Here is a 27114-nt window from a genome sequence, read left to right as displayed (position 1 = left end):
ATATTATATCAATGTGATTTTATATGAAAGTACAAATTCAGAGCAAAAAGATCTTATATTTTTGGTTTAACGATTATATTTGCTGCATTTTATTGCATATTAGCACAGAAGGTATAAATAAGACAATTTTTCGAAATTTTGTTCTAATATGATATAACTGGCTTATTGCACCTCAGTGGGATAATTACTTTATACATTACCATGAGCCAATCTATGTATTATGTTGGGACTAGTAAGGTATGCGGATGGGAACTAGCTAGTATGATACTTTCTTAGTAACCATCCTCAGTGACCTGTTTATGTGGAGCATGTTATTAAAATAGAATTGTAAATTGAATCACATTGGTAACTGTTTCCAGTATTTTGCATGTGTCAAACAACATGTATCCACAAATAAACGTTTACTAATTTTTATTAAGCATGATAGAGAAAGACAGTAGGAAAGTTTCTGCAAGGTTGGATATATTTGGTTGTCCTGTTAATTACTTGAAAATCTTTTAATGTTATGCTTGCCCCCTAGAACTAATTAATCATAAATCTTTCGCTGATAAAAAAGTCTTTCCGGAGTAAACATTGTCAATAAAAGTCAGATCACTTTAGTGCTTAAGAATAACAAAATGTAATATGTTATTGACACTTTTTTATTTTTAGAAACCAAAGAAAGAAATTACATCAGAAGCGGTTTTAACAGCATCAGTGCAAACAAATAAGAGAGAAATAAAAAAATCGTTGTCGGACAGTGGTATGTAGAACAATTAGTATTAATTAAAAGTAACTAATGATTTTACCGCTGATTTTGACCTTTTTACTATTTTTGTTTTTGCCTTGTAGTAAACTTTTTCCCATGCCAAAGTTTAATAACCAACTCTTTGTAATATTAAAAGTGCTTTTTTACAAAACCTTTTTGCACATGAAAAACGTTGATTGAATTAAGCCAACCATTTACAATTGACCAAAACTGCCTTGCAAACATGTGTTTTCAGCTGTGTAGCAGTCAATGCACATTACTGCATCTAAGTATCCATTGGTTAGCTGACTTTTGCTTCTAGTTTCTTGACACCAATCTTTATAATTATGTGTAGTGTTAAAATATTAGTAATAGTTAGTTGTCACAACGAAAGCATTCCAGTGATGTCATTCAATTCAGTGTATAAAACCCTATTGTATTTTTATTTAACCTAAAGATTTTTACATGTTTTGGGTGCATTCATGCATACGTTATTTGTTGAATTTTTATTTTGCAAATTTGTTGTAAAACTATATTTTGATCCGTAATTCACAACACTTGACCATTTTAATAAAAAAAGTGTTTAGTTTGGCAAATGTTTATGTTTAGAAATTCAAGCGCCTAATCAAAATGAAAAAGAAGCTTCTTCTGATACTTCTGACTTCAGCAGTGACGAAGAGGTTTGTCACATATTTATTTGGAAACTACCCAATGTAATAAGTAATTAAAAATGTAACTTTATCACCTAAAATCAGTGTTGTAATGACTTAAGTCATTGACTTGACTTAAGTGCACTTAAGTCACTGTTTTCAAATGACTTGACTTGACTTAAGTCCTTTGACCAAAATGACTTGACTTGACTTAAGTCTTTTGGACAAATGACTTGACTTGGACTTAAGTCATTTTGTCAAATAACTTGGGAGTAAATTAAGTGTTTTTCATTTAGATTTATCTCAAGTTTTGCACATTTAACACTCTTATTGCAATTTAATTTTGTATACCACTTACTTATATAAATATATATATTCCTACTTGTAAACTTAAATAATATGACATATTTAAGAAGATTACTCCCATTTTAAATTAAAAAATAAACTTGAAAAAAAGCAAGACTGATTATAGCTAAAAGCAATCCAGGCTGATTGAGAAGCATAGAACTATATTCTATTTTAGTATACTTTTTGGAAAAATAATGCTTCAAATCTCTACAAAAATACTCTTGATTGCATTTTCTGAGTGTCCATTTTCCTAGATTCTATAAATCTTAAAATTTGTTCTCTTAGCTTTCCAAAGAAAAAATAGAGCAGCACAGAAAGTCGATTGAGCTGCACAAAAATCAAGTTATTTCCAAGCTGAACCTTCACAATGATGCCACGCGATTTGCAACTGCAATGGGCATGAAAAGGAAAGTGACAAAACCTCCATCGACCAAAGCTAGCAAGTTGAAAAAAACTGGTTTGTGAAATCATCATAAAGTAATTTCTATTTTTTCGGTAGTTGGAAGAAAGTATAACAAAACAATTGTTTTCAAAAATTGATATTTGATATTTCAAAAGAAATCTAGTTTTGAAGAGAAAATTATAAAAGTTTAAACAACGTGTTTTATTTTTTCTTGTAAATATAATTTAACCATCAATTTCATTTTTTGATTTTTTGATAAATTTGGCCAAAAATTTTACCCAAAAATTAGTCTTGATATAAAAAAATAAACAATGTTAAAGCTCACACAGAAGTAGGTATAATTTTGAATGTTTCGAATATATAACTCAATATTCGTAACTTGAGATTGACTGTTGCAGATAAAGAAAGGATATATGTTGGTTCCTGCTTTAGAAGCAATTGCTAAATGAATAAGTTTAAAATGATACCTACTTCTGTATGGGCTTTGATATTGTTACTGCATCTTTCTAGAACCTACAACTAGGGTTGCACCGGTCAATTGACCGCACTTTATTTAACCGGTCAAATACTCATATTGGATTCAAATGTTGTAAATTTTTTAAGAGTTGTTTTGTGATATGAGTTTTTAATAATCTTGATTGTAGCTTTTTTAAAGAATTCAAATTAGGGTTTACCTGATGCAAACACATGTTCTGTGGTAATAACAAAGCGTTTTTAATAGCAAAGTAGATTTGTTTTGTTTAGAATAAATGCACGAAAATGATGATGAATTGCGTTTGCCATAAAAGGAAACATTAGTAGGGGTATATCACACTCTCAGGCTACTTAGAAATTTAGAAAAAACAAATCCCTTTTCTCCAGTGGATCCTGGTGATGATTTACAAAATTCAGATAGTGACAAAAATTGTGACGAGGAGTAAAAATATTTTTTTACTGATGCATTACTTGTTGTTAAATTTCCTTAACAAACTTGTTGGCTTAACTTGGTGGTTGTAGTAATGGAAAACATTACTGCAATACTGCTATAGTATTGCTTGCAAGATGGGCATGGTTTTGCAAAAATTCTTATTAATAGTCAAAAGATATTTTTGTACTTAAGCCAAAACGTTCATATATTTATTCAAAGTTAAAATCAAGGTTTATTTTTACCTTCAATTGCATTTTGATAGTTTGTGTAGTATTTGACCAATATTTGACCTATTTGACGAGTATTTGACTGGTCAATTGACCGGATTTTTTTTGACTGGTCAAATACCCAACCCTACCTCCAACCATGATGCTCCAAACCAATGTGGCTGACTTATTTTTTGTAAATTACAGTGCGAAAGGTACAGCAACCATCAAGAAAATCTCTTCGCATTCAAAAGGTAGAAGCTGACGACAGTCATGCAACTTCTGCACCAGAAATAACTCCAGAAGAAACAAGAGTGGTATGTTGCTAGCTAAAAAAATCACACTATTTAATAATTAAAAGTAGAAATTCATGTTTTTCATTAGTCCTGTTTCTCGAGAGTCAAGAACACTATAGCTAACAAATAAAAAATACTTTATGTTCCTAATTTTAACTATATTTTCTTAAATTTATTTACTATAGTCTCTGTGTCTAAATATGAGGGGATAAAAAAGCTATGGAAATACTTAGACTTGGACAAAGGTTATATAAAGCATTAATTTAAGTCAACAAGTCATATTTATGTTAATGAACAGTTAGAAATAATCTGTATATATACAATTTTGTTTCATAGGGAGAGAATATTTGTTAAGTGTGTTATTATTTTAATAAATATATTATTTTGTGTATAATTTGTGCTAGTGATTTTCCAATGAAAGTATAAAAAACTAATATATTAATCCTAAAAGCTTTAAGAAGGGTATAAAAGTTAAAAGATCTTTAGCCTTTAGGATTAAGTCACTTTCGTGCAGAAATAAACAAGGTTGAATAACACTGGAATTAAGACACTCGCTCAATTTTTTTTTATATAAGTAAGAAAAGTGTGACACCCTTTGTCCCTAAGTTTTTCACATAATATCAAACACTCAGTACTTAAAGCCAGGCCTGCACAACTTATTAAAGGCCGCAAAAAGGTAGAACATAACTTCGCCGACCGCACGCAAATAAGTGGCCGATTAATTTATTATTCGCCATAATTTGAACAAGATCATTTACACACCGAGAGACCGAAAAACTTGTATAGCGCTTGACAACATGCCATAGTATGCATAGCGCTTTAGGCTGAATAGATTAAATGGACAAAAAATTATAAACAGAAAAAAATATTTTTTGAGACATGTCCTGATTGCCCCCTTTATTTGACCATATTTTTTACAAACTTACTGTGTTGTAGTCGCCAGATCTATGGCGTTATCTGACGGGGCGAAAACTCTTCACGCGTTAATCTACTATATACGACTATTTACTAAACTAATGAATTTGGAATGCGACTCGCAAACTAAAAGGTTTGCTTACCCTGAATTGGTTTATAACTGAACTATAATACGCCTACAGACACGTTATGTTTCTATGAGTGACTAAACCACTGTTTCCAAACTGTGGGCCATGGCCTAGTAGCGGGCCATGATTGTATATAAGTGGGCCATAGAGCTACTTGAAAGTATTACAACTATACATTTTGAGGTAATAAAATAGTTCTTGCCACATGCAAAATAACTTGTAAAAACTCTGCGTGCGAGTTGTCTAACTTTACCAGACTGGAAGGTTATTAAAGGTCCATTTGTTGCAAGGAATAAAAATCCTTAAAATGTTGGCAAACTTTTGTTGATCAATATGCAATAGTCATTACTAGATGTGAAAAAATAATGGGCCATGATCTGTTTTGTGAATAAAAAAGTTATGCAAGCCTGCTTTTCAGTGACAAATCGTAGATGGGTTTTTATTTGTAATGTTAAAGCAAAAAAGGCATTAATAAAATATTAAAAAAGTGGTTCAGACATGCCTTCAAATGGTGTTGCATCCATAGGAAGACTGGGTTTGCTATAAGTCATCAAACTCATATACCCTTGTCATCATAAACTTATCTGAAGTCTGAATAAACAGACAACAGGTAAGGATCACCCAAACCGATGATAAATTTTAAAGTTGCAGATTTTAGGCTATAGACCTCTACGTTTTTCTTGCGTTTGTGGCGCGTTCAGCGATTGCGCTGTAAGCGATAAACAGTGATTAGTGCAGTTATGTCGAAGTTGTATAATATTACGAGACTATATTTCTATGGTAAATAGTTACGGCGTTTTTATTAATCCATATTGGTAATAACTTACAAAGTAAAATGTTTATATATATATCACATATGGGTATTCCGCAGAGAATACAAAGTAAATGAAAAACATTTAAATCAATTAGTTGTGGGTGTTACGCAGTAAATCTAACGTATGGTATGTTCCTAAGCTTAATAGTTAAGTTTTTACTCTATTAACCTGTGACTAAATGGTCGTTTAAGGAGAGATTTCCCCCAGACGAATATGCAATGGTGGCGATTGGCTTTGAGTGCGACAAAGAAACTGACCCAGAAAGGGTGGCTAAAGAATGGGACGATTACCAGGAATTTCAATCGTCATTGAAAGATTTAAATGAAAAACGAAGTCACGCAAAAGAAACCAAGTACTTAAGTACTGAAAAGTAAGTTGTTTGGAGAACAAAAGCAATCAAAGCAATGGCTTGTTTTATGTCGAAAATCTGCCATTTTTTTAGCATCATGACAAGTTCAAATGCAAAAAAATGAGATAGGTAAATAAACTGAACAGAGTTATTTACCAGCGTATTTAGAAAAAATGAATTTTGATTTATTGCAGCCTGTTGGTATAATAAGGGGAACACACAAAAAGACCTACAAAGCAACAATATTTTGGCGAGAGGGAATGGTAGGGGTTAGAATTTATTTTAGGGTTAAAATTATTAGGGAAGTTAGTGATGTACTTTTGGGTTAGGTAAAGCAGTGGTCGGCAACCTCCGGTCCACGGACCGGAGCCGGTCCGCAAGGAGTTCGGGGTTGCCAGGTTAAAATTTTGATGTAAACCCAAACCGTTTCTCAAAAAAAGTCGGAAAAAGTAAAAAAAACAAATAAATGTATTTTGTATTTGATGTTCAGGTTGGAAAGTTTTCGAAAAAACGTATGTATTTTAATTAGTTCATTGAAAAAAAGTTGAAAAAAATTCCTTTAGCCTTTGTTGTTTTATTAAGACCGGTCCGCGACAAAATTTCAGTTTTAAACCGGTCCGCAGTGCAAAAAAGGTTGCCGACCCCTGAGGTAAAGGATTGTATAGGACTAATATATAATAGTCGATGTTTGTATCGACTATTAGGTATTAGTCCTATTTTGGTCTTATTCCTGGGAACTGTGTTTTTTTCCGACGTTGATATTGTTCTTATTCGATCTTAAGCCCGGAGTCCATAATAAGATGTATGGTATTAAAGGGTGTTTCTGTTTGAATACAGGTATCACAACAAGTGGAAGCATCTCATGGGCACTGAGCCACCCGTGGTTGAAAAAGTGCTTTACAAAAGAATAGCTGCTATTCAGTTTTATCCGCAAATGGACAGACGTTTGTTGGCAGTGGGCGATGTCAATGGAACTGTTGCTGTCTGGGACCTGGTTTGTCTATTCTTTCATGTTTTTGTCATAAATATATCGATCCCTAAACTAGAGATAGACCGATATATCGGTTGGCGATATTATATTTGGCTTTTAGACCGATATATCGGCATCGGTAAGTGTAGGCCGATATTTTCGCATGAAAATATGATATAATTTTTCCTGTACAACAAACGACTTACTCATTTTTTGATCAAAAAAAAAAAAAAAAATTAGCAATCACGCAAGATTAATATGCAAAACAATAATTTAATAATTATTAGAGGTATATAAACTAAAACGTTATTTGGATTTTATTTTCAATTAGTTCAAGTTTTGAACATTTCCCAGGTACAAAAAAAATCAGTATCGGTTGACGAAATTGCAAAAAAATCGGGCATTGGTATCGGTCAAAAAAAGTGATATCGGTCATTCTCTACCCTAAACTGCCTTTCAAAGTTTCGTATGTAAATCGCGACTGTAATTTTTTTTGGCTGGATAATTATGTTTGTGTTGTCAATTGTTTCGATTAGTGGAACAGTTGACTGTAATTTTTTTTAAATAATCCTATTTGCAACGAAATGTGTTTAAATATCGCTAAAAAAAACATAAATCCCATCCCACTCATATTTTTTAAAGGTTATTTTCTATCCAATGCAAATAAACAAATCGGTTGTCCTGGCACATTAGGCTTAGCTTTAAAAATCATCTTTCAATCACGTTCACACTAGTTATTTTCTGCTAATATACTATCTTGCTTTGTCCAGTTTAAACTTTAAAGTTATTTTGAAAAATAAGTCTCAGTCAAGTCATTTTGTAAAAGTCCTAGTCAAGAGTTTTTAAATAAATAACAAAGTCAAGTCGTAGTTAGAGCAAATCAACTTCCAAGACAACTCCCCAAGCTATTAAAATTGGTTACTTAAGTGAATTCAAATCAGTTTCCAAGTCACTTGAAAACAGTGACTTAAGTGCACTTAAGTCAATTCAATATTCCCTACATCACTTTTATTTTACAAAACTCGATAGTGTGTTTACAAACTCAATTTTTCCAATACCGAACTTGATTGGACTTCTTTGATACGACAAGACGTGTAAACCTGAACTTGAATAACAGGAAAGGAAAGACGAAAACGGTGGAATCTACCTTTTTCAAACGCACTTGCGAGCAGTGAGGTGCCTCAAGTTTTCGCCAGCACAACCCCACAAGCTCTATTCGTCCAGTTACGATGGTTACCTGAGGGCTTTGGACCTTAAAAAGTTCGTTTTTGAAAAGGTGCGAAATTATTTTTTTTATTATGCTTACTTTTTTCTCGCGTTTTGCCAGGCAAGTCATTCATAAAATAACTTAAGTCCAAGTCAAGTCTTTCTAAAGAAATAACAAGTAAAGTCCCAGTCCAAGTCAGTTGCCCAATTCAAGTCATAATTAGATCAATTTTACCCACCTGACTTAAGTCAAGTCAAGTCATTTAAAAACAATGACTTAGGCTTAGGGCCTTTTTTGCTATATGCGTGACAGACTATTAAAAAAGATGTAGGGTTGTTTAAGAAAGTAAACACAGTCTTTTAACCGTGTCGACCAAATTTTTTGCTTTATTTACAAGCGATTTTAATATTTTTTATTATGCTTACTTTTTTCTCGTGTTTTGCCAGTCAAGTCATTCATAAAATAACTTGAAGTACAAGTCAAGTCTTTCTTTAATGTAAATGACAAGTCAAGTCACAGTGCAAGCTATCATTTGCCCAAGTCAAGTACCATTCAAGTCATCATTAAGACAAGTCAATTCCTTGGCATCAAAATGAAACGGTTAATCTTTAAATTGTTTAACTCGTCTGATTAAAGAGCAACACAAAGCGTAACATATAGCAATAATATAACGGAGTGTTGCTCTTCCAGCAGAATATATAATAGATCGACGTTTCGACGTGCTATACAGAACGTCTTCATCAGGATACTGACGTTACATGTAAAACAGATTCCTTATAAATCAAAAAGTAACAATTCGTGCGATTAAAAACTCGCACCGACGCTCATTGGTGAAGAGCGCGCGATAGCTAATCGGCACTAGAACGTAAACGTCGATCTTATATATTCTGCTGGAAGAGCAACACTCCGTTATATATTATGCCTGGCAACAATAGCTTATTTCATATAGCAATAAATTGGCCTATGTGAAAAATGATAGTAAATGACCAATTTTGTTGAAAAAATGCTCGATGAAAACCCCTTATTTCCACTCAAGTACTATAACGACTTAAGTGAAGTTATTTAACCGTGACTTAAGTGCAGTTTTTGCTATGTGCGTGACAGATTGTTAACATAAATACAGGGTTGTTTTATAAAGTGAATACAGTCTTTTAATCATGTAGACCTCCTTTGTTACGGGAGTCATTGATGTACTTAGGGGTGGGGTTCGGGGTTAGGTAAAGTGTTGTTTAGGTCTGATTCTGACATTTAGGTCTTATTCCGACGGATGTAGGACTTTTTCTGATTTAGACGTTACTATGACCATCAACTATTAGACCTATTTTGGTATTTTATTGCCGAACTGTGTTTTATTTCTACGTTGATTTTGTTCTTATCACGGTTGCTGAAGAATAATGCTTGTTGAATGTTTTAATGCAGATAATTGCATGTTTTACTGTTTTAAAGCCCTCAACTTAACCTTGTTTTTTATCAAGGCAATATTTGACGATGAAGATTCTCCCGTTATGGCGTTTGACTTCCAAGATCTTGCTTGCAATCAGCTAATATGTGGCACCTACACTGGCGACGTTGAGATACTAGACACCAGGTCGCCAAAGTAAGTCAAGCGCGCTTGTTTCAGTAGTCTACCAAGTAAGCAGGAAAAAATTAAATGTAGGAATATAATGAAAAAGGTAAAATAAATGGGAGGGTGCAATTTTTGGAGCATAATGGTTGGTGGTTGTAGTAAGACGTAGTAAGAATATCAAAGCCCATACAGAAGTGTAGGTATTATTTTAAACGTTTCTAATATGATCATAATGCTACCAATTCCTAAAAGGGCAAAATTTTTTTACTGAACCTTATTTGATTTTAACTTTTTTCTAACTCACCTAATAATGAAATCATCATGACAAAGAAACCTGTCTGAAAAGTAACACGAACATCTAAAAATATGCCTTGGGATTTTCGCATGAAATGTTCCTCTTATTTTCAGCAATAGCCCAACTAGAATCGACGCTCATCATCGCTCCATCAAGTGTGTTTCAGTTCATCCCGTCAAACGTGATTACTTCGCATCGTGTGGTTTGGACTCGTAAGTTGAACACGCCGACGAGTGTGTTTATAGTTTTAACATTAAAAATATGAATGTTAACGTAGTTTTACTTTCTATTTGAATAAGGAAAAAAAACTCTTTTAGGTGGTAGCATAACAAAACAAAAATAATACCAACTTTTACAAACTTTTAGCAATGTAAAACTGTTAGTTTGTTTAAACCAGGGATGTCCAACTTAAACATGCCGACGTGCCAATTTTTATTTTATAGCTTTCTTACCAAAGTATATCAGCTATTTTTTTTTCTAATTTTAAAAGCGCATTTATACAAAATATAAAAACAGTACAGTGTTATAAAATCGTAATTGTTTGTTCTGTTTGTTCTCGTAATTGCTGGGATTTTTTTGTATTGTGAATAAACAATGACAATAGCTGTATAACAAATTTAGCTTTTTTGACAATTGGCAATATTTTTGGGGGGCTTATGTGCCATTTTTTATTACATTTGGTACGTGTACCTCATGTTGGACACCCCTGGTTTAAACCAACACCACAAAAAGAGGCGAAAAAGTTGACCTACTGCCATGCGCAGTTCCAACTCGAAAAAAATCCCTGACACGCAAAATCGCGAAGCGTTCCTTATGAAAAAAAAATACATAGTGGGGACAGTTGTCAGAGAACTGGGCTCTTGACCCTTCTGTATTGTTTAATAGGAACTGACGATACCAGTTTAGGCGAAATATATATTCCTTTAACAAAATGTCAGATCCTGGTTTTACTTTTTAAACTTTGAGTTTTATTTTTCTTGTTTAAGCATTCCCGGCCGCCTTCTTGGCGAAAGGAAAGAGCCCCAACTGCAACCCTTACCTTCTTTCCTTAAGGATAGTATGTTAAAACGTAAAAATATTACTTTTCCCCTAGTTAAAAATATGCGTAGTTAAACTACTACAAAGTAAAAAAAACATTTTAAGAAACGCCTTATTTTTACAAGCGAAAGCATTCTAGGACTTTAAACTGTTTAAGTAAACGGTTACGACTTGCTATATAAGAACCGATCTATTGCCTATTGGAGGTGCACTGTTGCAGCTCGCTTTCACAAGACACTGTATTCGGGTTTTTTGGGGGCAGTAAAATACTAAAATTATTACTAATACTATTACTAATACTTGTCGACTCGATCCCTTCTGAGCCTGCATAGCTCAGTTGGTAGAGCGACGGTCCCGGCTTGACCGGAGGTCGTGAGTTCGAACTTCACTGCAGGCCAGTTGTTTTTCTAGTCTGCTCTGCTTGCATCATTGATCGACAGATTCGGTGAGTCTGCGATGGCTTTCGGTGTACTAATACTAACACTTACACTTTAACTACACCATAAACAAAAAGGTGAAAATGTTGACTTTTGTTGATGCGCAGTTTAACTCTGGCCCTATCTCTATGTGGCGCCACAGTCTCCTTTTGGGAGAATGGTAGTCCTGGGCCTGAACCAATACTGACATTTCAGGCATTCCCGGCCTACTTTTTGGCCAATGGAAAGAAAAAAGCCAATACACCTTCACAACATATGTTCCATCTACTTTTTTTACTTTCATTTAGTTAGTAAAAAAAATACACTGTTTTTTTACGCATTTAGACAAGTGAAAATATTTGACTGTCGGATGCTGAAAGGTTCGAACGCGAAGCCGGTCGTCGAGATTGGAATTCACTCAAAGTCGGTGGATTCCGCCTTTTTCTCGCCACTTAGCGGCAACAAACTGCTAACTACTAGCCTGGACAACCATATCAGGTAAAACTTCATTCATTCGAATTAAGTAAGATTTTCAGATTACTAAAAAAAGCAATTTTAGGTAAAAATTCATTCATTCGAATTAAGTAAGATTTTAAGACCACTGGAAAAAATAATATCAGGTAAATTCATTTAGTCAGAAAATGCAGCGTACAGTGGTGACCATGTGTCCTGGTGCATGCAGTCCCCCGATAACATTGACTCATGGTTAGAGCATATGCGATTTTCCTACTGCTTATGATCACTAAGCCACCTGGTTTTCTTTCTTTTATTCAGGTTTATATTGCCTAGCTATGTAAATTGCTTTGCTCTTAAAGTAGCTTATGAAAAAGTCACAAAAATATTAATTTGATGAAATACTCTGAAAATAAATCAGGTATAGTGGCAGTCCATCAAGTTTTAGTTGTAGGGCTTGTTTTTTTAAAAAGCATCCTTCATTTGACGGCGGTTGTTACCCTTCAACTGTGTTGCGTTATTTTTTAGAAATCCTTTTTTATGTCACACTCCACATTTTCAAATCACAACCTATTGCTGATAATAATGATTTGATAGCAATGACATACAGAGAAATTTTAATAATGATAATTGCGCGTTGTTTATAGAGCAGCAATTGATCTTATAACCGAGTGTTGCTCATCTAGCAGTTTTATTATAAACAATCAACGTCTCGACGTCCTATACAAGACGCCTTCGTCAGGATAATGGCATATCATGCAAGACAGATAACTGTTGATTGTTTATTTGGTTGAATTGGCGAAACTTCCTTAACGTGTTTGGCCAGGGTTTACCAAACTTGTATAGTAAAACCTTATATTGAGGCTTAATAAATTCTAAAATAAGACAAACTAAGCACACAACTCAAAAATAAGCACGTTTCTTAGAAATAAGCACGGTATGGTAACCCTGGCGATACCCGATGCCAAGTTGTAGTATCGGTACTCATCCGATACTAGGGTGGTATCAGTGCCGATCCGATACCAAAATAATATTGGAATTTCAGCCCAATTTTTCTTTTCATACAAAGTTTCTACCTTGAAAGGTATATCTATCAAACTCTAGTAAGTTAAAAACTGGAGTTAACTTAACTCCTTAACGCAAGCAAATTTCGGACTAAAGACCCCCCAAAAAAACCTTTAAACGATCCAATTTTATCTATTTTTCCATGGCTCACTGGTGAGGCATAAGAACATTTGAGGTGGGCCGCAGACCAATTTAAAAAATCTAGATTAATTTTCATTTGTGTCACTATCAGGGCTGGGGAGCCACTGTAAAATAGCATTAGCTCCGGAGCCATCAGGCAATTATTAAATGGCTCCGGCTCCAGCTCCGGAGTCGTAAAACTCAATCCTTTGGCTCCGGCTCCAGCTCCGGAGCCATCAAACACACACCCAATGACTCCGGCTCCAGCTCCGGTGCCATCAGTCACTTATTCAATGGCAAGTTTTAAAAAATGCTTTTTGCTAACTAACGTTGGAGATAGAATAAAATATAATTTCTTAGCTTTAGCACCACAAATAGAAAAATGCCTCTAGCTCCACCAAAATAATAAAAAGGGCTCCGGCTCCTCATTTTGGCGTCCCTGAATCTCGTCTCCCGGGGATATATGTACCCAATCGCCTTTCCCCAGCTACGCCTCTGTGAGTTACCCAACAAATACCGCTAGAAAAATAAATGGCATCCATCAATTTCTTGCTTACATATCCCTGATTACTGAAAAAAAATCACATCTTTCCAGAATCTTCGACACAAGCGAGCTAACAGAAAAGTCGGTTCGCTTGAAGAGCTCGATAAGGCACGACAACCACACGGGAAGGTGGCTGTCCAACTTTCGGGCCGACTGGCACCCTTCCAGAGAAGACCTGATAGTTGTGGGGAGCATGGCAAGACCCAGACAGGTACAGTTTGTAGTAAGCACGCCACGCTGGTGTTTTTGAGACGTTTCAAGCAGGGCTTGAATCGGAGTCGGTTAGCTGAAGTCGGACACTGGAATCGAGTAAGACTATCTAAGACTACATGAGTCACAGTTCACAAGTCTGACGGGCGTAAGCCCAGCACTAAGTTCGAAACAAAGCCGCATAATGTAAATTGTAAACAAAAGTGCAATGACTTGTGGTGGAATAATTTTTAACCGCGTATTTTGGGTGGGGGAGTTGCGTGATACTTCCAGAAATGGATTCCTGAATATCTACCAAATTTCGGTTATGTGTACACGGCTATGGAGTCAAGGCCAGGCTCGGAATTCGGCGAGTTGGATAATTTTGCTGAACTTGGGATTTGGATTCGACTTTTTTCGGCTAGATTCAGACTCGGGAGTCGACAGAACTGCACAGGTCTAATGGTTTTCGGCCGTTTTCGGTCACCTAAGATGGTCCAATGGGGTCTCAAAATATTCTGTATGTGGGGCCATGGATATTTTTTCTATACAGAATTAATGGAATAGCGGTCTCTAAAACAAAATTGCAGTCGTTTAATTTTTTAGCGGAAAGCTAAGCTAAAACCTTATACAGGGTGGTATTTGCTGTATAGAATAGTTTCTAAATACAGGTTTATGTTCTTGAAATTGGTACCCGTAAAAAACTATTTCAACTTATATAGCACCTAAAAAAGGCAGGTATCTGTATATTATAAAAAATGATATGCCTGTAACCGCAAAAAGTTGGTTATCGCTTAAACACACACGCCGAATTCGCAAGTTTTTCATTTTTTTGCGCAGATCGAACTTCTGGACGGCGACCTTGGCTTGGTGGACGTAATCTCGCGCGAAGAAATCACGTGCGTCTATTCACTCAACTGTTTCCACCCTCAGCGCGATATACTGGCGGGTGGAAACTCGTCTGGGAGGGTTTACGTTCTCGGCCTTTAACAAGCGCCTGCTTATTTGCTGTCAAAATGCCCTTTTAAATTTGCGTCAACATATTTACTGAGTTTCTCAGCAGCGGTTAACCGCTTTATATTCGGGATAACAAAGAAACAAAAAAAATTGCGATGACAAAACTAGATAAACGTTTCTATCCCTAATTCTTAGAAAAAACGTGCCGAAATGTAAAGGATATGTAAAATGCCCCGAAATTGAAGTTTCTTAAGTTAAAAATGTTTATTGAGTACCACTCTTATTCGATGGAAACCACCAGTTAGCTTGAAACCTAAGCCCCTAATGTTAGAGCAAGGTTTCAATGTCAAAAAAATGGTTGTGGCCATATTTACGTCGAGTTAAATTCGATTTTGCATTTGACGCGGCGATTTGAAATTAAGGATGTCCAACACTTTGTTTAGTAATCCGACATTAATCCAGATGTTTTGGACAACAATTAGGGCCGTACAATCTGTTATCGAGTAACGTTAAGTGTAATAGCCGGTTCCTAAATTACAGCCATGTATTGGTTATATGTCTTTTACAAGAACGATTCCACAAAACCCAAACATACGTATATATTGGAGTGACTTTTTAAATATATTTAACTGATTTTTTGGTAAAATGTTTACATTGTATTAGTTGCTATAAGCCACTGCCCCATTACAAGCTTTCTTCAAAGTAACATACTAACACCCGTTTTTTGTAATTTGTTCTTATTGATTTTTCTATTTTAACAACAACATGTAGTTCACCAGATACGACTACCCTTGTTTTTTCGGCAGTTTGCCGATTTCTCGCCCCTTTAGCCACTCCCTTGAGTGGTTAAATATACCTAAAATTGACTTAAATTCTGTTGTTATTCTTGGGCTTTGTATCAAATATCTGCATTCAACCTAGAAAAAAAAGTAACCACTTGTCTCCATTAAAAACGACCACAGATTTGATTCTGGTCAATTCGCCATTAATGGTCTAAAATGCCGGACTTTCGCAACTACTTTGCATTGTTATATTAGTGAACTTTTATGAAATGTTTGCCTCAATTTATTGTGCATTCCTATACGAACTTTTTTCAGATTTGATTCTAAAACCTGCTTTTCCCAATTCTTTCTTGTCGGTGCTTGAATATTTATATTCTGGAAACAACATGTAGTTGATGCGGAGCGGAGTACAGATTATTTTTAAACTTCCTACCTCTTTTGATTTATACATTGGTAAGCTTTAAACAGCAGGAACCTGCCCTTTATTGAATATATTGCCGATCGACAGTGTTGTAATGACTGAACTCAATGACTTGACTTAAGTGCACTCAGTCAGGGTTTATTTTAAGGTTTGGTTTGGGTGACCGCGTAGTTTTAAGAGACCGCAAGTGTTTCATTTAAATACCAAAAAGTTGCAAGTCCAAAATTTGGGAAACCGCTGGAGAAATTTGGGGGACCGTTTCGGTCCCCCAAAACACCTTAAAAAAACACTGCACTCAGTCATTGTTTTTTAATGACTTAACTGGAGTCGTTTAGACAAATAACTTGACTTAGACTTAAGTCATTTACACCAATGATTTGAGGTATGTTAAATTGCTTTAAATGGATACTGTTTAGTAAAATGGTTATTAGAACAATTATAAAACGTAATAAATGTTAGATTTTTTTCTTTCGTTTTTTGTGTTTCTTTTCCGAAAGGTTGGTCACAATGGAGCATGTTTAGCAGTTTTTAAAGTTTAGTATTATTTTTCGTTTACAATCTTGTGACTTGAAATTGACTTTCGTAACGTATGACTGGGACTTGACTTGTTATTTTTGAAAATGACTTGACTGGGACTTAGGTTATTTGCAAATGACTAAATTGGGACTTGAGTTTTTAAAAAAAGGCTTGTTTACAACACTGCCGATCGAAAACGATTATACTTACACTTTTACGTTCCTATCACACTGCCTTATTTTCTGTAATTCGATTAGACAATCATAAACCCCTTTAATTTTGTCTTCTTTCAGTACAGTGTTCGTTTTGTCGACTTTTTTGTAATTAACTACTAATTTAAATTTTATGAAGTGTGTGATGTATTTGTTTTACAGGTCAATTTTTTAAACTGTCAGGGTAGTCCAAGGGTTGCTAATTTTCAACGAACCGTAAAATTGCTCGCGGGCCACATACAGTAGACTTCATGAGGGCTGCGGTATAACGTTAAAAGATAATAGTTTAACCTGAACTTTGTCAAACCAAACAATTGAAATACGCTTGCTATTCTTAGACCACTAATTTTTGATTAACCAGTGTATTGGCATGCAAACAGAATAATGGTGGGTAAATAATTGAAATTGAACAACGTTTCAAGGCCGGGCGCGGATCTATAGGATTTTTTATTGTGGCGCCCATGATACTTTTTTTAGACATGACGTCACAAAGTTAGATTTAAATGTGACGTCATAAAAACGTAACCTTAGGAACACCACATAGTTCGTATATTTTGTTAAATTAAGTTAGAGAGGTGCTATTATCAATACAAGAGCTACATATTGTTTAAGTTCATCTTTTATAAAGTTTTCATTTTCGAGGGTGAGATGATGCGAAGAATGCCTTAAGGCTACAACCATTTTATCCGGATGGGCAAATAAGACATACAAGCAGGCGAGACTCTTGCTTTTAGCTAATCTAAATAAGCCAATAATATTATATTTTGGGGGGTGGGCATGGCAACGTGGGCCTGCGGGTTTGGACCGCCCTGTCCTGGCCCACAAAAGTTATGTTGGCCCACCGACAAAACGAGTTCAAAAGTCCTGGTATTTTTTTTTTGGCAAAGACGACAGCCGTTGAGATTACAGCCACTCACTCTTTTTTTATTTTTTTGACTTTATTTCGACATGAAGCGCAATACTCGCTTATTGGCACATTCACAACTCACAAAAAGCTATAAATAACAACCAGAAAGCCCTTAATGCACCAAGGACGGGGATAAGCGACCAAGACGTTACTTAAATGTGGACGAAATTGCATGAAGTGTGTTCGGATAATGGGTGACTCAAACGTATCTGATCACGGAAACTCATCTGTCGTTACAGTGATAGTCGGGAACCCGCATATAAATATATCCAGGAAAACAAGCGAAATTACAGTGACATACTGTACACTATACGGCTTTCAATGCCGATGCGCAATGAGATAACAAACAATTAAAACCAAGACCAGTGTTTTAAAGATGCTTTCTCCAATTTCTACTACGGCCTCTTAAAATAAACCACTTTTGTTAAAATTTAGCTACGATTGTTATTGCATGCTTTAATAATATTAAATGAATTCTAGCAAATATTTTACAATCAGATAACAAAAAAATAAAATCAGGACCAGTTATCATGATGTTCTCTCTAATTTACAAGACGTTCCTTAAAATAAACCCTTTGTCTGTAAATTCAGCTATGGTTGTTTAGCATGCTTTAATGGAATAGTTGTGGCTCCCAAAATTTTTAGTCACCAAAGCATAACCCTAAAAAACTAAAAGCCTTAACCTTTGCATTAGTGCTCATTATACGATCTCCGTTCTATACCAAGCGTTACGTTTACTAACAATACATTCTAATGAACTTGACTTGACGCCGATCGTTGTTGTGACGTCACAAGCAGTAAGTCATGCGATTCTACTTTACAAAGGTTAGAAAAAAGATTGTGAAATTTCCACTAACATAAATTTAGTAGGGTAATCAGGCGGCACTGTATAAAGACAAATTGCATTGAATAAGTTTTTTTTTTCTATACTTTGACCTGATGAGTCACGGTTGTGCGAAAGCTTGTCGTGATTTCAATACATCTTGTCTTTATATGGTGCCATCTGATAACCTATTTATAAGTAGACAAATACGGCCATTTACAAAGATAAATCTATTAGATATCGTCATACCGACTCGGTTTAAAAGTTATTTTGTTTTATAACACCTAATCGTAAAAAAGTGGAAGTAACGGCGATTGCAATTTTTACAAGAGTGTCAATTCTCGGACCACAATGAGTAAAAATTTGTGAAAACGCTCCAGAAATGAGAGCGCGCAGTTTGCGACAAAAACTAGAAGTCGTCGTCGTCAAAATCGTCGCTGTACGCCGCCGCGTCTTCGCTTTTTTCTGGGGCGGTGGAACCCAGGGTGGAGCCGGGGTCCTGGCGCGGGGGGTTCCCCGGTTTGAGGGCCATCGATAGCGCGGCCACGGACTCGTAATCTGACTCTTCGTCTTCATCGCTGGAAGACTTCACCTTTACAGAGCTTTCCTCAACTTCGCCTGGAGGGAAAGATGAGGTCGTGGTAGTCTTCAGCTCCTCAGAACCGGATTTGGCATCCGAGTCTTTGAGAGTGGCCTCCAAATCGGAGGACCTAGCCTCCAGGATGGGCTTGGATGCTGTCTCATCATTAATCTCGTGCTCCGAGGTGGACTTTACAGTTTCGGAGGCTTCAACAGATTCCTCTGCGTGTTTTTTGATGCTCAATTCGACGCCCTTGCGCTCGGAATGGATGGAGGAGATGCTAGTGATGGACGGCGACGGACGCAACACTTTGGTCCTCCTCGTGGTTCGTGATGAAGAGGAAGGCAATCCTGAGAATCCAGCGTAGCTCCCGGAATCCACTTCCTCCTCCGCTCCAGATACGGAGACTTTGAATTGAAACTGGTCTTCTTTGGAAGAGGACTTTCTATCTTTATCTTTGGCTCCCTGTGAGGAGGACACTGAGTACGTTTTCCGATCCTCTTCCTTGGAGGAGTATCGCGTGTCCTCCAGCGTGGTGGATGTGTGGAGCATGTTAGATCTGGACGGGAGGTCGTCGGACATGCCCAGGTCCTCCTTGAGCTTCCGCAGCATCTTGCGCATCTTGTTCTCGTCGAGCTCGTGTCGTTTGCGCTGGACGTGCCTCTCCATGGTCTGGTCAAGGACTCTGCGGAAGAAATACACTTTTAACAGGTACGTATATAGTGTGTTACCACAAGGCATTATATCAATTAATAGTAGCACACAAAAAGACGTAAAAAACAACAATTTACCTAAAGCAGAAAACTCTCTAATTCTATAGTATTAAGACCAGCTACATAATCAGATCGAAATCGTCTGAATAAGACCTAAATCGGCGGGAATACGTGCTAAATTCATCGGAGTAAGGCCTAAATGGCCAAAATAACGCCTGAAACTGTAAGGATAGGGCATGGGACGATTGAGGACCGTCGGTCTGGCATCAGCTGTTTTGGTGTCGACGTTTAGGCGCCTTACACCGAAAAAAATTGATACGGAAGCCGTAATCGTTGGTCATAAAGCAACTTCCGAGGGGCTAGATCACAGATGTTATTAAACACATATGTTTGTGTGTGTCTTTCATTTAGGCGCCTTAGTTTGATCAATGGCGCCGCTGTTTTGACACCGGATTTTTGGTCCTGTTTGGGTTTATTGGTGGGAATTGGGTTGGGTCATCTACTTGACCTTTCTGGCATTGCAATTCATTGTTTAGTTTCAAATTATCGTTGCAAAATCAAAAACAGCTACTTCTATTTTTTTAATCGTTTCGACTCCTTGTTTAATGAGCGAATGTTAAACAAAATGTATTTTTTTACATTTAGTTTGCAAATGTTTTGTGTACCCAAAAATAACTTACAAGAAATTTTATAGCAGCTTTGAATTTTGCACCTGATTTATGTCAAAAATAACAACCAAGCTCATCATTATTGCTATAACGGCTTTGATTTCTAATTGGCGTCACAAAAAACTAAACTTTTGGTAATTTTAAGATTTTTTTTCTTACACGTCAGAATAAATGCCCCTCGACAATATGTCGTTGGTTATTTCGTTGATGAAGTCGACATACTTCAGTTCTTCTTCTTCTGCCTCGATTCGACGGATTGTGTCGGACTTTTCGCTTCTCGACCTGGAACTACAAAGAAAGTCAGTTATGCACAAATTCACAATCAGGGGAAAATTTTGATACCAAGTTTAAACAACAGAATACTCTAGCAAAGCTAGCAATTCAGGTCAGACACTATTAAAAAATCTTAAAGCAGGCGAAATATATACTTGTTTTATGATCTTTTAATAGTGTCTGGCCTGAATTGCTGGCTTTGCTAAAGTATTCTGCTGTTTCCGTTCAAGAATTAAGGTCGGCATTTATCTTGCAAGGGTCAAGGTGATATTAAGCAAGGGTCAAGGTGATATTAAGCAAGTTACAAAAACGTTCTATTTTGGTTTCAAATAGATAGCAACCAATTTCACATTTTCTGGACAAAATAAAAGTTTGGCAAAATATCTTCCTAAATTGGGCAAAATCACAACTTAACTTTTGTGAAAATAATGTTCGGTTTTATTTTGTAAAGGTCAATAAGGTTATGTTCTTTAGGCATGGTTTTTTTCAGATCTAAATTTGATTGTGTAAGCCTGGTTTATCTGCTTTATATATCAATTTTTATTGATTGTGCAGCGTTTATGATGATTTTGCAACGAGTTTCCAATGTGCAAAAAAGAAAATGCCATTCTTTATACCTTTTGCTGTACACCTTGTCCAATGTTGTTGTGTCTAGCCACCTTCGACTGCTATTTCTAAAAAAAATAATTAAATTAAAATGCACTGATTAAAAATTTATTGAAAACAATTCTTTACTTTTACATGGACTTTGGTACAGCGAAATGCTGATGGAAATAAACAAAGACAAACAAACAAAGACAAACTTAACACCAAACGTACCTGCTCGGAGACGGTGAAGTTCTCTCCTGGTCCGCCAGCGAGAGACGTTGGACAAACTCTGATTGTTCCTCGATCCATCTTCGATGATCTTCGTCCCTAGAAGAACAGGTGGGTGAAATACAGGCTGTAGAGTCGGAGCTATACTCAGGACTCAACAAAATCACACATTTGGCCCTGAGTCGGGTTCATTTTTTGGTGCCTGAGTCGGATTCAGTTCATTTTTGGGGGTCAGAGGAGAGCTTGGGTCCATTTTTTTAGCCGGAGACTAATTTAAAGTTTTCTAAAAAATAAAACCCAAAACATTCTTGCTGGTCAGATTTTTTCACAGCAATCAAGTACCTGTTATGTAAGTGTTTTTTTTTGCTATGTTCTAATTTGGGCTATTCTAGTATTAAAACTGTTGGTAAACCCTCTTGCTACAATGTACTTTTTTGATAAAATATACAGTACAGAAAACTTTTGACCAACCTTAAAATAACAAAAATTAAAAAAAGGAAATATTTTGTATAAACCGGATTTTATTTTTGCAATACCCACCCGTTAGATTTTCTGCACTCATGCTCATAGAAAAGCTCCGACATATGTTCTACCACTTCTGTGACAGCCAAGTCCACAAAGTTCTCTACTTCTAACATTGCCTCATGTCTAGAGCACTGCTTGTGCTTTGAAAGAGCGTTCGAACACTGTTTAGTCAGCGAGTTTGTAAGTAAACTTTTACTGCGCATTTCGGCCAAGTAGTGCTTTTGCATTATGCACAGCAACTGTCTTGAACATCTTGCCAACTCCTCAAACCAATCTTTTATAACTGAAGTATAGGCCAACACATTAAAACCGGGTGGTAATATGTCCAACTGTAGTGCTGGCGGTGTGGTGCCATCGTCCAAATGTGAGTTTACAAGCTGCAGAAACAACCCGAACTTGGCCTGTTCTTTAACACTGCTGTCCAGGCCCCTGAATAGGCCTCTAAGATATTGGGTCCTTGTGTGCTCTTCAGTTGGCACAATGTCGCTTGACTTAACTATATGCCTGATTCTTTTAGCAGGAACATTTTGCATACTTTGGCAATCGGTTGCCTAAACAAATAAACTCAAGCAGCTTACTGTGAGTTTGTGTGCAAATGTAAAGAGCAAACACTTGGCATTGCAATAACACTCTCAGGGTTTTACTGGATAATCAATAGCTCTTATGATGTCATAATCAGGGTGCATGCACTTGAGAAACCATGGTGATTTGTTTTTACAGTGCATTTAAAGTGATTGAAGTACTAGTTATTAAACAACACTGAAACGACAGTAATAATACTAAGTGAATACCAGTATCTTTACCTTACCAGTATGAAAAACGCTCCTACATTAAGATATTAAATATTAGCTGTAGGTTGTTTTGGCATAAATGGAACTATATCAAAATATATATGTTTCCTTTCATTTATAATGTAAAACTAACTGGCCTCTTTTTAGGTATAGAACAAAGCCAGTTAAACACTATACATAAATACCACATTTAAAATCAAAATCTATATATTTACTGTAAAGTACAACTTAAGACATGACATTGTTTTTATTAGTTGTTTTTTTTCTTATAAAATATAATATAAATAATTATATAATAAATAGATAAAGTAAATTGGATTTAAACTTACCGCTCACTGCCTTGTTTGTCATCCAAAGCTTTCACGTCGTTTTCAGTGATTGTTTTATTCTTTTTCTTCTCGCTGTTCTTACTTTTACGCGGCGTCAGACTGGGAGGGGCGTAATGCTTGGACTGAGACAAAAACGACTTCGCCTTTGTCTTTTTCGTCCGCGGTGTAAAATTGGCCTCTCCGGTATTCCTAAAACGATCGCTATGCTTGTCCAGGTAGTCCCCACTGTAAGTAACGTCCATTGCTGAGGGTTTTGGGCCACTGTTATTCAGTTGCTTTTGCTTTCGGCTGCCAGAGCTCCTAGCAGTGTGTGCATGCCCTGCAGTTAAAGGCCTACCCGTACTCCTTGCACTCTGCGATTTACTGTCCCGGCCCTGATAGCGTCCTGTGCCAGACCAAGAACGTGATGTCAGACCACGGGGGGCGCTTTGGGTTTTGTTCGGGTCAAAATAGGGGTCATCGTAATTGTAGGACATGCCATGTCGGTTGCTTGCATCCATTTGGACAGGCGACAACCTGTCATAGTTGTAGTCATCATCCTGAAACAAGTTAGTTTTATAGGTTTTGATAAAGATTAGTTTGGGTTTTGAGGTTTCAATAAATTTAATAAAAGCTTAATGAATGTTTGCTTTTCTATTTGAACTATCATACTTAGTTGCTCTACATTCTATAAAACCTTTATTTAAACTTGTTTCCATAAAAGATTTCCAACAAAATACAGGACAATATCTTAAATATTTGTAAAATCCATTTTTTGTATATAGATTAAAAAATAAAAATAAAAGTTAATTATGTTAAGAGACTAAGTAGGCACTAAACAGGCAATTAATTTACTTGATAGTCAGCATTGTCCAAGTTTCTTCCTTGTCTTTCAGTGCTGTTTCCACTCTTAATCTTTTTGATAAGAGCTTCACGCTTTAGTTGATCGCGCTTTTTAATACTGAGAGATGATGATTTCGGTGGACTTGTATCGATTGCAGCTGTTATATAATGGTAAGTTGTTTAGTTCATTTATGAAACTTTTAAAAAACTTTTTTTTCTGTAGTTTTAAACATGGATTATCAATAAACAATATATATATATCATAGAACCACCAATTTGGGTAGAATTTCACTTATGCGTAATACCTTTATTAGGAATGTCTATTTGTTTACTATTACTAGTACATTATTTTAATTTTCTCACACCAAATAAGAGGGTTTTTACAGCAAATGAGAATTTTCCTTATATTATTTTCTAAAACTTTAAATTAAAAAGTTTAACTAATCTTAAACAAAAAGTTGTGGATGTTGGCAGTTTTTTTTATTCAAAATTCAGTAAAGATAGTAAAAACAAATTCTCATGAGCTAATTTGATATAACTACATTTTATGTACTTACTAACTAAAACATTTTCTTACTTAAATTAAGATAATTATGTTAGACTCCGAGGTAGATATTTAAAATATGCCTGGTTTAAATTTAGTAAAAACTGTGAAATATACATTTTATAGTTGCAAGGTTGTAGTAGTGGCTGGCCATCTGGTCCTGTATCAAATATTGAGACGACAGCTTGTTGACCGTTGGCTTGTAAGCTGAAACAAAAACAAACAAATTGCTTAATCTGCGATTTTCCTACACACATTACTTCAGTTATAAAACAATAGCCAGGCAAAATCATTTTGTTGAAATGTTGCTCGTTAACCGTATTTATTGATTTATAATGTATGTGTGAAAACAGAGCTGTATTTGCAGGATTAATTGATTTTTTGCTTTCCAATAATTTAATGTCCCTATAAACTGATCAGTTTTACTAAGTTCATTGACTTGAAAAAGATTGTAAATAATTAAAAAAAATCAAATGCGGTTTAAAATGAGTTAAATTTACCACCAGTGTTGTAGTGACTTAAGTCAACAATTTGAGTTAAGTGCACTTAAGTTACTCTTTTCAAAAGACTTGATTTAAGTCTTGTAGGCAAAAGACTTGATTTAAGTCTTGTCTTTTTAATATGACTTGACTTGGACTTGAGTCATGTGGACAAATTACTTGGGTTTGAAAGGTATCATTAACCAATTTTTTTGTATAAAATTGGGTTATTTGTCCTATTTTTATTGCAAATAAAACAATTTGCTTGCTACATGTTGTGTTCATGTTATTTGAGTTATTGCTTATCGACCGAGTTTACTGAAAATATAGTTTAATGTTCGGGACTTGACTTGAAGCCAGTCTGCATTTATGGCACATGCTGAGATCTTGATGTGAAGCACCAAATACATTCAAAAAAGCATTGTCGTGCACCCGCCACAGAATGCCGACTGGACTTTCAGTTAGCTTGCTCTAATTATGACTTTAGTGGGACTTGGATTTGGCAACTGATGACTTGGACTGGCACTTGACTTGTTGTTTGAAAGAGACTTGGTTTGGACTTTGGGTTATTTTAAAATTGACTTGTTTACAACACTGCTTACCACTACTTTTCAAAGCCATATGACCCTTGAGAGAATCCATTGCCTCACTTTCTTCCGGCTTGTACTTCATCTAATTGATCAAACTTTGGCCACTGTTGTTCTGTTGGTTTTTATCACTCAGCAGCTTAAATCAGAATATATTAAAAGCTACTTTTTTCATTATTTTCTTAGACTGAAATCTATAAATTCAGGAAAAAATGAAGTTTTTTTCTTCAATTTATGTTTAAATGACAACAACATCAAGGACAGAGAAAATACAGTTGAATATTGCGAGTTTAGGAATTGGCTATATGACTGGATCACTCTTTTACGTACCAACATATATTTATTTATTCATTTGGGTTAGGGTTAGCGTTCAAGTTTAGATTTAAAGTTTTAATTTAGAATTTAGTTACACGTTGAGATTTCCTTTTCTGAGGTTTTTTTCGGAATTAAAAATAAATTACTAGCTCAGTAAATAGCCTCACGAGGTGCCAATATGCTATTTGACCAGATAGCTTTAATATGCTTGCACCTGTTGATTTTGTGATGATTTGAACTACTTTGTTGTCCTGGTAAATAGCCTCTTTAAATTGAAATTGCATTCCTGAATTTTGCAAAATTGCACTGGTCTAGAATCCTACCACAACAAACGTTGCTTTAATAATTATTTGGTAGGATTCGGATTGTAGACCAGCAACTTTTGATAATTTACTTCCTAATTCATCAAATTACTTTGGTAGCCAGTTAAATAGTCTCTTGAAGTGCCTATTGGATATTTCTTGAAGTGCCTATTGGATATAAGTAGCTCTTCCATTTTTTATTTTCGTCTGCAAAGTCATAAAAACACTAACAAAAAGTTTAAACTTCTACAAAAGCACACATGATTTTTAGAGTATTAAAGCTTGCGAATGCGAAAACAAAACTTTACTACATGTTTGAACCCAATTTTTAACAATAAACTAAACAAAAGTTAAATTGCAGACTTTGCAACTAGGGAAGCTATTTACATTTTGCACATTCCAACGGCTGACTGCCGTTCGCACTTTAACGTCAAATAAACAATATTAAATTGCTCATATTTTGTAGCATTTTTTTCATTTGTTGGTCGCCAATTCTTTTATGGTACTGGTTTAAAGTGAGGAACCTAAATAAATGATTAAATTCGGGTTCTTTATGCAATTTAATGAACAAAAGACTTAACATTCAAATTGCATCTACCTGGGTAAAAGTGTAGAAATGGTAATCGTGTTAACGCCCACTGACGGTAATTCGATCATGTTTTTGACTTTTTTGACGACGAAATGAGTGTAAACTGTTGCGCGCATCGAACTGATGTTTAGTTTAATTTTGTTTGTTGTGTATATTTTACAACGCCCAAGTGATTAAATTATTACATCGTAAAAATTTGGCCAAACAAATGAAAAATACTAAATACTACTAGCCTACTTGTTTCCAATAAAATTGTTTGTTTTTGTCGAAAGTCCAAAATGTTTTTAATTTAGGCGTGCGTTTGAAAGACGATGGGGATTATTCCAGCCATTATTGACATCATGCCAATAGCACGTGTTCTGCTGCTACCACAAAAACATCTGCCACAATGAGACATCTCCATATGTGCGATAAAACAAAAAAGAAAAAACACAAAAGACAATAGACAACCTCTTCTGTTATTTCCGAAAATCGTCAATCATGTTCGCCAGTATGAAAGCAAGCTGCGCTACAACAATTGAAGAAGCCCACTACAGTAATACAGTTTTTAACATG

At 35.5% G+C, this 27114-nt stretch overlaps 2 protein-coding genes and 1 non-coding gene across 3 annotated transcripts; 1 reads left to right on the top strand and 2 right to left on the bottom strand.

Annotated features, from left to right (window-relative positions):
• The first annotated feature begins 420 nt into the window (after window positions 1–420).
• LOC146140978 (WD repeat-containing protein 76-like) lies at window positions 421–15997 on the top strand. The gene is made up of 12 exons (XM_083392765.1): window positions 421–436; window positions 1337–1407; window positions 2011–2182; window positions 3449–3558; window positions 5587–5765; window positions 6582–6738; window positions 7832–7990; window positions 9397–9518; window positions 9897–9995; window positions 11583–11735; window positions 13471–13630; window positions 14449–15997. The coding sequence occupies exons 1-12, from the start codon at window positions 421–423 to the stop codon at window positions 14596–14598; spliced, it is 1548 nt and encodes a 515-aa protein (XP_083248891.1). The 3' UTR covers window positions 14599–15997.
• Window positions 5072–5213, bottom strand: LOC146140979 (U8 small nucleolar RNA). Its single transcript, XR_014501387.1, has one exon. It is a non-coding gene; the product is annotated as a U8 small nucleolar RNA (small nucleolar RNA).
• A 1435-nt stretch (window positions 15998–17432) lies between the features above and the next one.
• LOC146140977 (spermatogenesis-associated protein 7-like) lies at window positions 17433–25503 on the bottom strand. Its single transcript, XM_083392764.1, has 8 exons — window positions 25369–25503; window positions 24405–24494; window positions 23756–23901; window positions 22922–23460; window positions 21280–21375; window positions 21078–21134; window positions 20347–20475; window positions 17433–19491 (listed from the first exon to the last, which is right to left on the bottom strand). The coding sequence occupies exons 1-8, from the start codon at window positions 25436–25438 to the stop codon at window positions 18636–18638; spliced, it is 1983 nt and encodes a 660-aa protein (XP_083248890.1). The 5' UTR covers window positions 25439–25503; the 3' UTR covers window positions 17433–18635.
• Between the last annotated feature and the right edge of the window lie 1611 nt (window positions 25504–27114).

The sequence above is a fragment of the Ascidiella aspersa genome, chromosome 6 (genome assembly GCF_963924565.1).
Source record: "Ascidiella aspersa chromosome 6, kaAscAspe10.2, whole genome shotgun sequence".
NCBI classification, from domain to species: Eukaryota; Metazoa; Chordata; class Ascidiacea; order Phlebobranchia; family Ascidiidae; genus Ascidiella; species Ascidiella aspersa.
Note: the sequence above shows the minus strand (reverse complement) of the source record. Positions and strands in the feature narration are given on the sequence as shown.